This window comes from Halichoerus grypus, chromosome 11, assembly GCF_964656455.1.
Source record: "Halichoerus grypus chromosome 11, mHalGry1.hap1.1, whole genome shotgun sequence".
Classification (NCBI taxonomy): domain Eukaryota; kingdom Metazoa; phylum Chordata; class Mammalia; order Carnivora; family Phocidae; genus Halichoerus; species Halichoerus grypus.
Genome location: NC_135722.1, coordinates 26,558,837 through 26,576,834, shown reverse-complemented (window position 1 = coordinate 26,576,834; position 17,998 = coordinate 26,558,837). Strand labels below are relative to the sequence as shown.

The 17,998-nt window shown below is 35.3% G+C and overlaps 1 protein-coding gene across 1 annotated transcript in view; it reads right to left on the bottom strand.

The window, feature by feature from the left end:
- Window positions 1-13,268, bottom strand: part of CCDC73 (coiled-coil domain containing 73) — a 116,435-nt gene extending 103,167 nt beyond the window's left edge. Inside the window, exon 1 of the mRNA XM_036086374.2 lies at window positions 13,131-13,268. Coding sequence (XP_035942267.2) covers window positions 13,131-13,268 — 138 coding nt within the window. The remainder of the gene's footprint in view (window positions 1-13,130) is intronic.
- Between the last annotated feature and the right edge of the window lie 4,730 nt (window positions 13,269-17,998).

The following is a 17,998-nucleotide window of genomic DNA, read 5'->3' as shown; positions in this document are numbered from 1 at the left end:
ACAAACACCATAGAATTTCACTTACATGTGGGATCTGAAAACAAATGAACAAAGAAACAAATGAACAGACTCTTAAATACACAGAACAAACTGGTGTTTGCCAGAGGGGAAGTGGGTGGAGCGATGAGTGAAATAGATGAAGGGAATTAAGGGCGCCTGGGTGGCTCAGTCGGTTAAGCGGCTGCCTTCGGCTCAGGTCATGATCCCAGGGTCCTAGGATCGAGCCCCGCATCGGGCTCCCTGCTCAGCAGGAAGCCTGCTTCTCCCTCTCCCACTCCCCCTGCTTGTGTTCCCTCTCTCACTGTCTCTCTCTCTCTGTCAAATAAATAAATAAAATCTTAAAAAAAAAAAAAAAAAAAACTTCAAATTATAAAATAAGTCATCACATGAAAATTACAGCATGAGGAAGATAGTCAATAATATTATAACATAGTATGGTGACAAATGGGGACTACATTGATTGTGGTGAGCACTGAGTAATATACTAAGATTGTTGAATCAATATGTTGTATACTTGAAACATAACACTGTATGTTAATTATACTTCAATTAAAAAAATCACAGTAACTTACCAATAATTTGGAGAAGATACTGCTATGCAACTATTCTGCTTCACCTACAAGTTTCATCCACTAATTTTAGCATTCATCAATGGATCTTGCCTATAGCAATTATTACTATAATGTTCTAAGGGAAATTTTCTATTTCTCTCCTTCCTTCTACATTTATTAACTGGAATCTCCTGTAAAGAAGATTTGTTCTGTCTCCCCCATTTTTTTATTCAATCATTTCTTTCTATCTGTAGGAAATAATGGATATTTACTTTATTCTTTGGATTCAATACTATCATTACTTATTTTGTTGCTCAAATTGTTCCAGCTTTGTCCATGAGGAGCTCTTTCTGGTTGGCTTCTGTATCCTTTCGACATGTTGTTTCTTTCTTCCAGCATTACAAGATGTCCATCCCTGGAATAAGCCATTTCTCCAAGAAGTCCTGGTTTCTTTTATTAGATAATGATATTTAGAACCAAGATCTGGGCCCTATATATGGCTGCTGATACTAGGGTGTCACTATTTCTAGGCCTTTTCAGCAGAGCTAGAATATACTAATTCATGTACATACATATCTGTATCTTTTTTTCTGCATATAATGAAGTCATGAGCTCATACTGGTATCTCCAACTCTAACCTAGCACCACAGAGCTCAGTCTAGCTTGTTTGTAACTTCTTCCTTCAACAGAGAAACACATTCTACCTAGCTCTCATTATCTACAATTTTTGCTTATTTGTTCAACCCTGGCATACCTGTAGTTTCAGTCTTACTCCCATGAGAAACAAATTTACCAACTAGAGAGAGTGTTTATGCACCTTTTTGGTGTTATCCTTACAGCATCTAGTCAAATACTCTCTTCCAAAGTTACTTAAGTCGGCTTCTCTTCCCACCCATTTCTTTCACTAAAGTAACCTCATTTGGTTAGTGAAACAGTTACATATATTTTCACAGTCTGCATTCCATCTTGGAATTCTCCTGAATCCTGACTGAATTTTCACATACTGTATAGTTCAGCTTGTGGCGTACTTTTATGGGTTTTGACAGACATGTGGAGTAATGCTTCCACTACTACTTTACCATTCAGAATGATCTATCACTCCCCAAAATTCTCCTAGGCATTCCATTTATAGTCAATGCCTATCAACACCTGGCAATCACTGATTTGTTTTCCATCCCTGTAGGTTTGTCTCCTCCAGAATGTCATATAAATGCACTGGATATTGCACAGCCTCTTGGATCTGGCTTCTTTCGCTTAGAAAAATTCATTTAAAATTTAATTAACTTGGGGCGCCTGGGTGGCTCAGTCAGTTAAGTGTCTGCCTTCGGCTCAGGTCATGATCCCAGGGTCCTGGGATCGAGCCCCACATTGGGCTCCCTGCTCGGCGGGAAGCCTGCTTCTCCCTCTCCCACTCCCCCTGCTTGTGTTCCCTCTCTCGCTGTGTCTCTGTCAAATAAATGAATAAAAGCTTTAAAATAAATTAATTAATTAAATAAAATTTAATTAACTTAAGGTTCACGCCTTCATTTTTGAGGATATTTTAGGAGAACAGAATTCTAGGTTGGTAGTTATTCTTTCAGTACTTTAAACTGTCACTACATTGTCTTTGGAGCTGAATAATTATTACTGAGAAGTCCACTACCAATTGTATTACTGTGCCTTTGAAAATAAGGGGTCTTTTCTACTTCTGGCTGCTCTTAAGATTTTCCATTTGGGGGGGCGCCTGGGTGGCTCAGTCGGTTGGGTGTCTGCCTTCAGCTCGGGTAGTGATCCCGGGGTCCTGGGATCAAGCCCCGCGTCAGGCTCCCTGCTCGGCGGGAAGCCTGCTTCTCCCTCTGCCCTTCCCCCCTGCTTGTGATCTCTCTCTCTCTAATAAATAAATAAAATCTTTAAAAAAATTTTTTTCCATTTGGTTACAGTCCTTCTATGATGCATCTGAGTGTGATTTTCTTAGTATTCATCACACTTGGGTTTTGCAGAGTTTCCTAAATCTGTAGGTGGCACTTTATCATTTGGATATTTTCTTCTGTTATTCGAATCTCTAATCCTATCTTCTGCTATCCAAGCAGCTGTTAATCTAGGGAGTTCTTAATTTGGGGTACTGTATATTTTACTTCCAGAATTTCCATTTGATTATTTTTTTTTAAGATTTCAAGTCTCAGAGGGCGCCTGGGTGGCTCAGTTGGTTGAGCGACTGCCTTCGGCTCAGGTCATGATCCTGGAGTCCCGGGATCGAGTCCCACATCGGGCTCCCTGCTCAGCAGGGAGTCTGCTTCTCCCTCTGACCCTCCCCCCTCTCATGTGCTCTCTCTCTCTCTCTCATTCTCTCTCTCAAATAAATAAATAAAATCTTTAAAAAAAAAAAAAAGATTTCAAGTCTCAGATAAAATTTTCCATCTCTTCCCCTATTTTCTCAATTTTCTAATTTCTTCAATGTATTAATTACAATATTAAATTTCCTTTTCTATTTAAAATTCCCCTTTTTGATATTTTCTGGTTTTTATATTGGTGTTGATCATATAGTAAATACTTCTTGGCAGGCCAAACACTTTATGTTGTTAAATCTTTTATTGTAAAACAGCCTCAAATTTACAGAACAGGTACAAGAACACTACAAAGAACTTTACTCTTCTGAAATAACCATAGTTAATGGTTTAATATATATCCTTCCAGAACTTTTTTTTTTTTTTGGCTAGACATTTATTTTAATTCTTTAAATAACAACCTGCATTTTTCATTTAACAATATACAAGCAGCCCTCACAATTTCAATAAACATGAACTTCAGTTATCTTGTTTTAGTTAAACACCCTCAGTTCCGTAACAACATGGTTCAAATTTCAGTTACCATGGTACAATATCCTGAGTAATTGCACAAACTTCACTACTAACTCTTCAAGCCACAAATCATTTCTAAATAACAGATCATGATCAGTATCAATCATGTCACTTATTTCACAGTCTGTCAATGACAGGTCATGTGTATCTGTTATTCAGTTTATTCCAAGACAGTAAAGCGTGCAAGGTGTTTTCCTTTCTTGTCTCCTAGTGATAAATCCATGTAACATTTTACAAAAACAGATAATCCAAAAAGGGAATTGGCCAACAAAGATGAAAGTGCAGGGGCGCCTGGGTGGCTCAGTCGTTAAGCATCTGCCTTCGGCTCAGGTCATGATCCCAGGGTCCTGCGATCGAGCCCCGCATCAGGCTCCCTGCTCAGCAGGAAGCCTGCTTCTCCCTCTCCCACTCCCCGTGCTTGTGCTCTCTCTCTCACTGTGTCTCTCTCTGTCAAATAAATAAATTTTTAAAAAATCTAAAAAAAAAGAAAGTGCAGAAAAAGAAAAAAGAGAGAGAATAACATTGGAAGTGAAATTCAAATAAAATATAAATGGAGTTATAGAAGAAACAGCTATACTGTTAATCCATTAATGGGATAATGAAATCTGAAATAATTACAATATAGTTATATGTTTAATAAATGAATGTGATTTATATGACCCTCTAAGTTTTTTTATAGTTTGAATACACATATAATAATACTGTCTCTGTGCTTTGGATTTTTAAAAGATATTGTAAAATATACATTTAATACTTCCAATAGAAAGAGAATACTTTGAGAGAAAATGATGAAGCAGAAGTGAGAAAATATATGTAAGTCAATTCTGACTGCCGTGATATATATTAAGTATTAGCCTTTGGTTATGTAGGACTACTTATTTTTCATATAGTTTATTCTTATTACTTTTCATTTGGGCTGTGGATGTTTGTTTCTCAATGATTTTTCAAAATAAAATTAGATCTGTCAATCCAGTTCATAAAATACAAATTTAAATTAATGTCGTATTTATTCTCCAAAAGAAAACAGTTTTAAACCTTTCAAAAATTAACATTTTATTTATCTTTTAGTTCACCATGGAGAGATTTCTTTAGAAAATTCCTCTGGTCAATTGGCCAGTTTGCAATAGATATTTTCATGCTCCTTTAATTTTAGCAGACACAAAATTCAATATGATCATATACCTATTTTTTATTTTGACTTGAGTCTTATTGATAAAGACTACCTGGTACCTGAGCTGATTTCCATTTTTGTGCTTTTATATTTCATTGTATGATTAATTATACTTATTTCATGTGAAAAAATTTCCAAATTTAAATGTAGAAAATGTGTCAACCATTTGTGGAATTTTTCTTCAGCTTAAATGTGTTTCTCTAGAGAGCTTTTTTTTATAATTATTTCACACATCATTATACATCCTTTCAAAGTATATAGCAATTTTCTAAATATTGGAATAAAAATCAGATTGTTATAAAGAAAAAGGAAGAAGAAGAATAGCTGACCATAGGAATGTTAACACTACTGCCATTTGAGAGACCCTAGAAATGCGGCCAGAAGAACAGAGAGAAGATAAACATACCAACATAAACAAAAAGTGACTGTGGAAGGAAAGTGATTGTGATGAAAAGGATGAAGATGTCCCAGAATTAGTAATGCCAGCAAAAATAGCACACTGAAGAAGTTCTCAAAGGTATCTGACAACATTGAAAATGCAAAGGATAAAAGGTGGGAAGCTAATCCAAACTTAAACAGGAGTATTATAATTTGCAAAGGCAGAGAAATAATGTTAACTCCATATGGTTACACAAGAATAAGGCAAGCACTGGTCAAATTATCTGAGTAAGTGTTTCACAAAGAAATGTATCTAACGTTTTAAATTATAGTATATAGTAAGGGGCACCTGGGTGGCTCAATCAGTTAAATGTCCAAATCTTGATTTCGGCTCAGGTCATGATCTCAGCATCATGCGATCAAGCCCTGTGTCGGGCTCCACTCTGGGTGTGGAGCCTGCTAAAGATTCTCTCTCTCCCTGTCTCTCTCTCTGCCCCTCCCCCCGTGTGCTCTCTCTAAATAAATAAGTAAATAAAATGCTTAAATTATAGCATACTAAATATTTTTTCATTTTCCTTTACATTTATAATGGAAGTGAGAGAGTATGTAATGTTTTCACAAATATTTTTAAGTTGCAGAACAATCACAACTTTTATAATTTATTATTAAGATCCTTTTGCTTGTTTTCAGCTTGCAGGGTCATTTTTATGGTCCCACCACCATATACCATCTACATCTCCCATGTTAGCACATATGTACCTACCTTATTCTTTTTAAGAGCTACATTAAATATTCTACGTATCTGATGCAGTCACTAATTCTGCATATGAAACTACCCTAAAACTTAGCGATTTAAAATACAATTTATTAAGCCTCACAATTCTATACATTGACAAAGCTCAGTTGGGCAGTTCTTCTGCTTCACAGGCTATGGATAAGGTTACTCATGCAGATGCATTCACTTGCTAGCTTGGCTGAGGCTGCAATTACCATAATGTTCTCTCACTCCAGTGTCTCTCCTCATGTAGCTTCTCATCATTAAATAATTAAATAATCTATTCTAAGCTTATGGCATGGCAGCTGACTTCCAAGCCCCTGCTTTGTATCATGCTTTCAGTGTCCTTGCCAAAGCAAGTCACACAACCAGGGCTAAGCTAATAAGGAAGTAATCTACTCAAGGGTATGAATACCAAGAGGTATGGTTTATTTAAAGCTACTAATGTAACAGTATCACTTGTTTACCCTCTGTTGATAGACACTTATATTGTTTATAATTTTTCCCATTATAACATTATAGGATATATCACTGTAAAAATTATTTACTCAATTAAGCCCACACAAGAAATTATCTTAAAGCGTAAATTATTCATACTTAGTGATCAGGAAATTCTACATTTTACATTTAGAGACATAGAAGTCAATTTCTATTTATCATATGTACTAATTCACACCAATAAGGAAAGGATATAACAATACTCATTCCTGAAAAACCTTGCCAACACTGGTTATTGATATTTTTTCAGTAATTTGCATTTATTTTTTCAATAATTTGCATTTATTTAATTAGTAGTAAAGCATATTTTTGTATATTTTATGATTATTAATAGTTTTTCTTTTTTCTATTGTGTTGTCTTTTGATTTGTATAAATGTTTTGTAAATAAGATATTGATCCTTTCTTCCATTTTTCATGAGGCAAATATTTTCTCTCAGCCACTGGTTTTTAGACTTTGTTTATGGCAGCTTTTACCCCATATAAGCTAATAATTTGTATGTCATCATATCTAGCCACCTTTTCTTTCTTTTTTCTTTTTTTTAAGATTTTATTTATTTATTTGACAGAGAGAGACAGAGCGAGAAAGGGAATACAAGCAGGGGAGAGGGAGAAGCATGCTTCCTGCCAAGCAGGGAGTCTGATGTGGGACTCAATCCCAGGACCCTCGGGATCATGACCTGAGCCAAAGGGAGATGCTTCACAACTGAGCCACCCAGGCGCCCCTAGCCATCTTTTTTCTTAGGTGGGGTAATCTCTATTCCTGAGACTATAAAAATTAAGTCTCATATTTTCTAACATACATATACATTTTTCCTTTGCATTTTATTTTTTTCTCCTAAAAATTATTTTTGTGTATGAAGTATTATGAATCATCCAAAGCCATTTATTGACTGACTGTCCTTATTTTCCCCACAGGATTGATTTATTCTTTTACTGATTTGCTTATTCCTACAACAGTATCACATTTTTAATTATTATAGGATTAGAGCATGTTTTAATATCTGATAAAGCATGTAGCACTTCATTCTTACTTGTCTATGCTCATAATTTTTTTCCAGTTTTGTTGAGATAAAATTGACATATATAATAATGTATTAGCTTAAGGTACAACATAATGATTTGATATATGTATATATCCATATATTTTCTTATAGATATAACTTTAGAATCATCCTGCCAAATTCTGAAAAACATCCCCCTGGGTTTTGATTGACATTACATTAAATTTTTAGATGCTGTCTTAATTTGTTCAGTCTTCTATAACAAAATACCAGAGACTGGGTGCTTATAAGCAACAGAAACTAATTTCTCACAGTTCTGGAGACTGGAAGTCTAAGATCAGATTCTATTTCTGGTGACAGATGCTTTCCAGTTCATAACCTCACATTGTATATGCGGCTAGGGAGCTCTGTTAGAATACTAATCCCATCTATGAGGGCTCTATCCCTCATACCTTAATCACCTCCCAAAGACCCTACCTCTTAATACCATCACACTGGACATTAGGTTTCAACATTTAAATTTTGGAGGGACACAAATATTCAGACCATAGCAGATTCTTTGAAGGAACACAGAAATGAAAAACATAATCACTGAAATGTAAAACTCTAAGTAAGTTAGCTAGCAAGTAAAAACATCTGAAGAGATAATTAGGAAACAACAAAATGAAACACCCAGAATGCAGTAGAGAGGCAAATACATGAAAAATATAAAAGAGTTAAGAATCATAGAAGATAAAATGACATGGTCCAATATGTTATCTAATGGGAGTTCCAGAAGAAGATAACAGAAAAAATAAGGGAGAGGCAATACTCAAAAAGATCATGGCTGAAAATTTTCCTAAGATTCAGGAACCAAAATGAGTCCCAAGAAATGTAAAGAAATTCTCACACAGACTCATTAAAACTACAGACCATTAAAGATAAAAAGAAGCTCCAATGAACAAATAGAAAGAAATGATGGATTACCTATAGAAGGACAATTAAATGAACATCAAACTTCTCAAATGCAACAAAAGAATTCAACAAAATCTCTTCAAAATACTGACAGAACATAAATGGCAATCTACAAATCTACGGCAAAATAAAGACATTTTCTGGCAAGGCAAAGGGAGGGGAGAAAGAAAAGAGAAGAGAAAGCCTTTAGTTTACCACTAACAGACCTTACAGTATTAAAACTAATTAGAAAAAAAATGTAGATTAGCTGGGCCAGTTTCTGGAATATATAGAAAACAGCATCAGTATTTTTAACCAGGATGAAGCTTCGGAGACAGCTAAAACCTAAAATTATGGCTATTTCCAACATCTAATCAAAGATACTTAGTCATGATTGCATATTTTCTCTCTACTATTTGGGATGATACAAACCCTATTCACTTGATTAACCTGAAATTTTTAATATGCCTTCATAACTAAACAAAGTCTATAGTTGGTCAATATCTTACCTCCTGAACAATACAAGGACCTAAGAATCAATTCCACCCAAGCATGTCAATAATTGTAGTTCAGTATTTTAGTTTTACATTTTTTAGCTTTACAAATTAAATATAATTATCACTTTTGATCAGATCTCATTCTTTTTTGCTTTTTTTTTAAAATGCTAAATAAAAATATCTCTTCACAGACTACCAAGGGGAAATATTAAAATTTTTCAATGAAGATTCAGGAGAGCAGGGAGGGCATGTGAGGTAATCAACATCTCATAAATAGTTCCCAAATAAGGTCTTTTCTTGCTTAGCTGTGTCATACATGCCTGCCCAACATTTTGTACAAAAATATTCATGTAGCCTTATTCATAAGAGCCACCAACTGAAAACCACCCAGATGTCCATCAACAGATGAACAAACTGTATTATATTTATATAGTAGAATAGTACTCAACTATAAAAAGGAAAAAAACTGATATTTACAATAACAAATTAATCTCAAAAATATCATGCTGAGTAAAAGAAAATTTATATAAAAGAATATATGCTGTAATGATTCCATTTATATGAATTTCTAGAACAGCAATAAACTAATCCCTGGTGGAAAATAATGGAACAATGGTTGCGTCTGATGGATAAGGATGAGGAGTAAGTGAAAAAAGACATGAAGGAACTCTCTGGGGGAGTTAGTAATGATCTGTATCTTGACAAGGATTTGGATGAGACAGTTATACGCATTTGTTAAAACTCATGAAATGGTTCACTTAAGAACTATACATTTCATTGTACAGTTGACCTGTGAACAACTTGGAGGTTATGGGCACCAACTCCCAGCACAGTCAAAAGTCTGTATATATAACTTTTGATTCTCAAAAACTTAAGTACTAATAGCCTACTCTTGACCAGAAGCCTTACCAGTAACATAAACAGTTGATTAACACATATTTTGTATGTTATATGTATTATATACTATATTCTTACAATAAAATTAGCTAGAGAAAAGAAAATGTTAAGAAAATCGTAAGAGAAAATATCTTTGGGGCGCCTGGGTGGCTCAGTTGTTAAGCGTCTGCCTTCGGCTCAGGTCATGGTCCCAGGGTCCTGGGATCAAGCCCCGCATCAGGCTCCCTGCTCGGAGGGAAGCCTGCTTCTCCCTCTCCCACTCCCCCTGCTTGTGTTCCTACTCTTGTTGTGTCTCTCTCTGTCAAATAAATAAATAAAATCTTTAAAAAAAGAAAAAAGAAAATATCTTTACAGTATAGTAGTATATTTATCGAAAAAATCTGCATATAAGTGTACTTGTGCAGTTCAAGCCCATGTTGCTCAAGGGTCAACTGTATATACATTTTATATTAAAAGAAAAATACATAAATATTGAACTTTAGTTAATGATATCCATACTGAAGTATACTAATTTCAAACTTCCATGGAAGTGCATCAAAAAAATAAGACCAATGACAGATGGATATATATATGAGATCAGGCATAGAATCTGGGTGGTAGGTGTATTAGATTCCCAGTGCTGCTCTAACAAATTACAACAAATTTGTTGGCTTAAAAGAACTCATATTTATTCTATTACAGTTTGGGAGGTCAGAAACCTGAAATGTTCTTAACTAAAATCAAAATGTTGTCCACATACCGTCTGAAGTCTCCACAGAAAAATTCCTTGCCTCTTCCAGCTTCCACCTGCATTCCTTGACTCATGATTTGCTTCCACCATCTTCAAAGGCAGCAGCACAACATCTTCAAATCTCTCTGACCATGCCCCCTACTTCTGTCATCACATCTTTTTTTCTGATATTATCCTGCTTCCTTCTGATTCTAAACCCTTGTGACATTGGGCCCACCCGAATAATCCAGCAAAATCCCTCCATCTCAAAATTCATAACTTTATCACATCTGCAAAATCCTTTTTTTAAAGTTTTATTTATTTGAGAGAGAGAGAGAGAAAGAGAATGGGGGAAAGACAGAGGGACAGAGAGAGAATCCCAAGTAGGCTCCATGGCCAGTGTAGAGCCTGATGTGGAGCTTGATCCCACAACCCTGAGATCATGACCTGAGCTGAAACCAAGAGTTGGAGGCTCAACCAACTGAGTCCTCAGGCACCCCTGCAAAATTCCTTTTGCCATGTAAGGTAACATATTCAAAGTTTCTGAGGATTAGGATGTGGACATCATTGGGATGCCCTTACTCTACCTACCCCGGTGGGTATATGGGTGTTTACTGTGAAATTCTTTCAACTATTGTGTATTTTTTTAATTTTCCTAATAAAATATGGGAGGAAAATTAAAATTCCACAATAGGGATAAAGTGTTACCATCATGGTAAATGTGAAAATCAATACGTCTCTTTTTCCAATAAAAGGGAGGAATTTTTCCCCTTCTTAAGAATAAAGCTCTTCTTTCAATGAAGAATATTATTAAAAGTAGCATATACTCCTGCATTTAGTTATTGAAAACACGGTTCCTGTTGCTACTCTGAAATTCAAAAGATTTTTAAAGGAAGCTTATTTTTTAAGTTGGAAATATAAACAGACCAAATATAATGCTTGAAACACAGTAAAACAGAATATGAAGTTCTAAACAATTACCTAAAGTTGTTTTAACTTAGAAAAAACACCACTTTAAGCTATTCTTACAAAAATAATTTTTTACTGCTTACCCAACAGTAAGCAGTAAAAAATTATCCTTTCCTTTTTTAGCAGGATTTCTTCTTTATTAAAATAGGCTTTAATTATACAGATAATAAGTACCTTTATATAGGATGAACATTGTGGTAATTAAATTTTCTTATTATAACAAGTTTCAATATTTTTAAATCCTAGAACAAGAATCACATAATAAAAATGTTGTTTCAGATCTTTTTTCTCACAGCTCATTTTCAGGAAATCACCAAATTCTATTGATTCTCCTTCCTATCCTTTTTTTTTAAGATTTTATTCATTTATTTGACAGAGAGAACACAAGCACGGGGAGCAGCAGAGGGAGAGGGAGAAGCAGGCTCCCCGCTGAGCAGAGAGCCTGAAGTACGCCTTGATCTCCAGGACCCTGGAATCATGACCTGAGCCAAAGGCAGATGCTTAACGACTGAGCCACCCAGGTGCCCTCCTTCCTGTCTCTTCTGTTCTATTTTCACAGTTATATATAAATCCTAATGACCCCAATTCCTAGTTCATTATTACAGTAGTTTTATAGTCTATTTTCTTCTCTCCAAAATCGTACCAACTCCTATCTATCTTACAGAAAACTGACAACAGAGGTGCCTGGGTGGCTCAGTCGTTAAGCATCTGCCTTCAGCTCAGGTCATGATCCCAGGGTCCTGGGGTCAATCCCCAAATCGGGCTCCCTGCTCCACAGGAAGCCTGCTTCTCCCTCTACCAGTCCTTCTGCTTGTGTTCCCTCTCTCGCTATGTCTCTGTCAAATAAATAAATAAAATCTAGAAAGAAAGAAAGAAAGAAAGAAAGAAAGAAAAGAAAGAAAGAAAGAAAGAAAGAAAGAAAGAAAGAAAGAAAGAAAGAAAGAAAAAGAAAGAAAGAAAGAAAGAAAGAAAGAAAGAAAGAAAGAAAGAGAAAGAGGAAAGAAAGAAAAAGAAAGAAAGAAAGAAAGAAAGAAAGAAAGAAAGAAAGAAAGAAAGGAAAGAAAGAAAGAAAGAAGAAACTGACAACACACGCTTCAAATTTAGACCCACAGAGTCTCAGAAATGAAAGGCTTTTAAGGGGTTTTGAACAATACAGATCTGAAACCAAACAACTTTTACCATTTTATATAGGGGCGCCTGGGTGGCTTAGTTGGTTAAGCATCTGACTCTTGATTTCAGCTCACGTCATGATGTCAGAATCGTGGGATGAAGCCCCATGTCGGTCTCCCTGCTTGTCCCTCTCTCTCCCCCTCTGCTCCTCCCCTGCTCATTTGCTCTCTCTCCCTCTTCTCTCTCTCTCAAATAAATAAAAAAAAAACTTTAAGAAAACCAATTTTAAGTAGATATTTCCTTTCTAAATAAATACCTCAAGAGTTATCACTTTAAAAAATAAGGACATATTTATTCTTTGAATCAGAATACTTACTACATACATTTATTTTGTCACTCAAAAATGTATTGCTCTTTCATTACTTAATCATTCATAGGCACCTATCTCATAGCCTTTAACAAAAATGTAATTTCTTGAAGAGCAGCTCCTTTTTATCAGCCATAGTGTCTAACTACGTGCTACCTATGCACTCCCAAGCACTTGGAGGTAAATACTAACTGACTTACCAAGTATTTAACAATCTGAAAATCCATTTTACTTTATGCTTTATAAATTCTTCTTTTTCCTTCTGTGATATCGACTATATCTGTTTTTTTCTCTTTTACTTCATTATCTGGACCATATTTCTTCTTTCAAAATAAGAAGTTATTTTGTTAGGCCTTTTTTTTTTTTCCCCTTAAACCAAATGGCTGAATAAAATCAAGTTCCTTGATTAAAAAAAGCATTTTAAAAATGAGCTTACCCTTCTCATACGTAACTCTTCTAATGCTTCCAGTAAACTTGTTTTGAAATCTAATAGCTGAATAGAAAACATTGTCTCCGAAGAACTTTGAAGAGCAAAGGTAGAGGATGACGAATCAGTCTTAAAATCATTCTCCATATTAACATTTATTTCCTGTAATATAAAAAGGTTTTAACTGAAAAAAATCATTTATCTAAGTTTTTAAAGTACAAGTGCAGTTACCATAGAAATGTAACAACCTGTATCCCATAATCCTCTAGGTTTAACACTGAATAACAGTTTTGTCATCACTCCTATTCTGATCTTGATACACAAAACACTGAGCAATGATGATCCATCTACAGTTTCTCTGTGGCTGAGGCTTTTTCTGTTACTTTAGTATCTGCAGGGACTAAATTTTTGACATGCCCCTAAACGCCATGTCCTAAAAGCTAGATTCCTAAAGTTGCAGGCAAGGCTTGACCCTTCAGTAATTGCTTCGTACCGAGGCTGCCAGACACTTTGCTTTGATATACAGCATTCTGTAAGGATGGTATGAATACTAACAGTAATGCAATCTTTAAACCCTACAAAGTTGAAAGAGGAGAAGTGGAGTAACTGCCTTTTATTAAAACTCAAGGCACTTATATATCTTTCTCAACCCAGATAATGTATGATTCGGGCTGCAAGAAACTTCTCTTTTCAACTTTTCATAATAATAATTATCAATTCATAGACAGTTGGAAAGAAATGTACAGGGAGTCCTATACACCATTCACTCAGCCTCTCCCAATGTTAATATCTTGCAGAATAATAGTATAATATAAAAACTGTATGTCTGACATTGGTACAATCCACAGAATTTATAATAATTCTACCAGTTATACATTCACTCATTTGTGTGTGGGTATGTGTATAATTCTTTGCAAGATTATATCTATAGCTTCATGTAACTACCACTACAATCAAAATACAGAATTGTAGCATCAACCATGGTTCCCAGCTTCTTTGTTTCCATACCCACTACTACACTAATCCATTCTCTATTTCTATAATTGTTATTTCAACAGTGTTCTATAAATGGAATCCTACATCATGTAACCTATTAACTGGATTTTTTTCAGGGGTGCCTGGCTGGCTCAGTCGGTAGGGCATGTGACTCTTGATCTCAGGGTTGTGAGTTCGAGCCCCATGCTGGGTATTGAGATCACTTAATTAATTAATCTCCCCTAATAAAAAAAGATTGGATTTTTTTCACACATAATAATCACCTTGAAGTTCATCTAAGCTGTTGTACCAACAGTTCATTCCTTTCTATTGCTGAGATATGTCCATGGTATGGACATATTATGGTTCGTTTACCATGCACTCACTCACTGAAGGACATCTGAGTTGTTTTCAGTTTTGGCTTTTATGAATAAAGCTGCCATGAATGAACATTCATATACAAGTTTCTACATGATGTAAGTTTTCATTTCTTAAAGATAAATGTCCAAGAGTACAATTGCTGGGCTGAATAAATAAAGTCCACTTTCAGTTGTGAAAAAAACTGCCAAACTATTTTCCAGAATGGAAATACCACTTTCCATTCTCACTGGCAATGTATGAGTGATCCAGCTTCTCCAAATCCCCACCAATATTCAATGTTATCACTACTTTTTATTCTAGCCATTCTGATAGTATTATTTTAGTAAGCATTACCCAGAGAAACAGAGCCAATAGGATGTATATGTACAGAGAGATATAAATTTATTTTAAGGAATTGGCTCATATGATTGGGAGTCTGGCAAACCTGAAATGTTCAGGGCAGGCCAGCAGGATGGACACTCAATGAAGGGTTGACCAAAGCAATCCAGAAGCAGAATTCCTTCTTCCTTGGGGAACTTGAGTCTTTTCCTCTTAAGGCCTTCAACTGTTTGGATAAGGACCACCCACATTATGGAGGGTAATCTGCTTTATTCAAAATCTACTGATTTAAATGTTATTCTCATTTAAAAATTACCTTCACAGCAGTATCTAGACAGGTATTTGGCCAAATACATTTGGTCGGTATATTTTTTTTATCTTTTTTAAAATGAGTTTACCCTTCATAGCCTGGCCAACTTGACCCATAAAATTAACCATCACAGATGTGTATACAAGAAACTTTCTAAAAGGGAAACTTCCATTCCTGAAAATGATGGGCTATGTTATCTGGATGAACCCTCCAACTAAAAACAACTAATAATTTTGAATAAAATATTTTTAAACTTTCTTAAAAGTATCAAAGACCTAGCAAGATACTAAGAAAAAAAAATCATGAAGCCAAATTCTAAATTCCAAAAAGACCATGAGCCAAGAAACAAACTGAACACAGAAAGCCATCTTTACCCTGTGGGCACTTGCCAAACTGAATAAAATTAAATAACAGCACTGACGACCTCTGGTTTGAGAAATAGGTACTGCAAACCTAGGGCCTGCCAAAGTAGGAAGTCCAATAAGAGACCTATTAAGTAGAATTCAGAAGAGTTAAACTCAGGAAAGGTTGAAGCAAAAATAACCTACCTTCTATATGATAACTGCCTAGGTGCCAAGCAGATGAAACATAAAGAAGAAGAAAGGAAACAGAGACAAGGACGGAGAAAATAAAAAATGTCACATCCCAGAAAGCTGTAAACGACTTAATTTCAGATGACTTTGTTAACAAAGATTGTTTCACAGGATGGTGAAAGAAACCTCAACTTATGAATAGGATTTCAAATGTTTCTAGACTGGTAGTGCCCATAAGAACCTGGCAGAAACAAATAAAAATTCTTTCCAGAGAAATGTAACTGTATTGTAGGTACTCAAAAAATCTTCACAAATTATTTTTCAAGGACAATGAGTAAAGCATAAAGATAATCAGGCATGGAACACAACAGTACCTTATGAGAACAAGCAGAAAAAAAAATAGATAATGGAAACAATCTGCAAAGGAGATTTTTAAAAGATCCCAGTATAATTTCTAGATATGGAGAGTATATATAATCAACTGATAACTCAATATGTTTGGCAAAAACAAGACATAGCTGAAGAGAGATTTAGTGTACTAGAAAACAGATTAGGTACAATATCAAGAATGTAGCAAGGAAATATAAAAATGGAAAGTACAGAAGAAAGGTTAAGAAAGATGGAATATAAAGTGAGAGGCTATACCAGTTCCAGAAAGAAGAAGAAAGAAATAAAGAGACATAAACTATATTCTGAAGAAATAAAAGCTGAGAATTTTCCAGAACTGAAGAAAACACCAAGATTCAGATCAAGAAGTCCAGTGAACCCAAAAATACTGCCTTTGATTTAATTCTGACTGAAAAGAAACGAACATGTGGGTTGCATTGAGAAACTGAAGAGAAAGGAGTTAATTTTTTGTTTTAATTTCATGTTGAATTAATTGTACTTAGTTCATGGCTTACAAATATCTTTGGTCCATGCACTCTCCACCCTTTAATACTGTTTTATTCTTTTTAGTACTTGTTTTCTAGTTCCATTTCCAATCGTGACAGACCACCCCTAATACTTTTGATATACATTCTTGAATCTATAGTTTAACATACATAGTATTGTGTGTGTGTACATTCAATTCACAGAAATTCTATTATGCTATACAGAAAAAAAAAAAAAAGAATTGCAGGGGTGCCTGGGTGTTTTAGTTGGTTAAGTGTCCGATTCTTGGTTTCAGCTCAGTCATGATCTCAGGGTTGTGAGATTGAGCCCTTGACTCAGGCTCTGCACTCAGCGGGGAGTCTGCTTGAGTTTCCCTCTCCCTCTGTCCCTTTCCCATGCATGCACGTGTTCTCTCTACCTCCCTCTAAAATAAGTAAATAAAATAAAAAGAATTGCAGTGAAAGCAAAATAGATTTTAAAAATCCATATCTACAGATATCACAGGAAAAATATGAAAAAATCTTAAAAGAACACAACTAAATCTCAAAGGACTTAAAGCATATGATATTACCAAAACAAAGAATCAAAATATGGCAATGAAAAATTACAGGCCAATATAGTTCATGAAAGTAGATCCTAATTCTAAGTGAAATAATAGCATACTGAAACTGGCAATAGATAAAAATGATATATCATAACCAAGCTGGATTTATCACAGAAATCTAAGGTTTAACATTTAAAAACCAATTACTGTAATTCTCTACATTATGATGGTAAAAGAAAAACAATTACATGATCATAAAGAAAAAAGCATCTGAAAATACACAACTGCTCATGATTTACTATTGGACTGGAAGGAACACCCACAGGGAACAGAATGGAGACTGTAAAGAACACTTCTACTGTCTTCCTTTACACTATACACAATACTTCATTTCTGATACTTCTGGTCACCAAATAAATGGGGGGTAAATCTACCCCAAACATTTCTGTGACATTGGCTGGGTAAACTACAATTTAACTCAATTCTGACCCTACCTTCCTGGAGATAACAACAGATCAGATCCCAGAGGTTAAGGGTTCAGTCCTATAAGACTTGCCCCTATCACCATCTCAAATGCCAATTCCACGTCCAGATTGCCACCTATACTTCTGACCGACTGGCTACAAATTAGAGGTTTCCATGACCCCATCCTCCTCAGGCTAGAGCAGCTCACAAAATTCAGAAAAACAGTTTACTTATTAGATAACCAGTTTATTACAAAGGATATTAAAAGTTACAAATAAACAGCCAGATGAAGAGACACATAGGGAGAAACCTAGAAGGGTTCTAAGCACAGGAGCTTCTGTTCTTATACAGTCTGGAGTACACCATCCTCTTGGCTCAGAGATGCATTCTTTTGGTGAGCGGTTACAGAGGGAGAGAGAGAATCTTAAGCAGGCTCCATGCCCAGCCTGGAGCCCATCATAGGGCTCAATCTCACAAC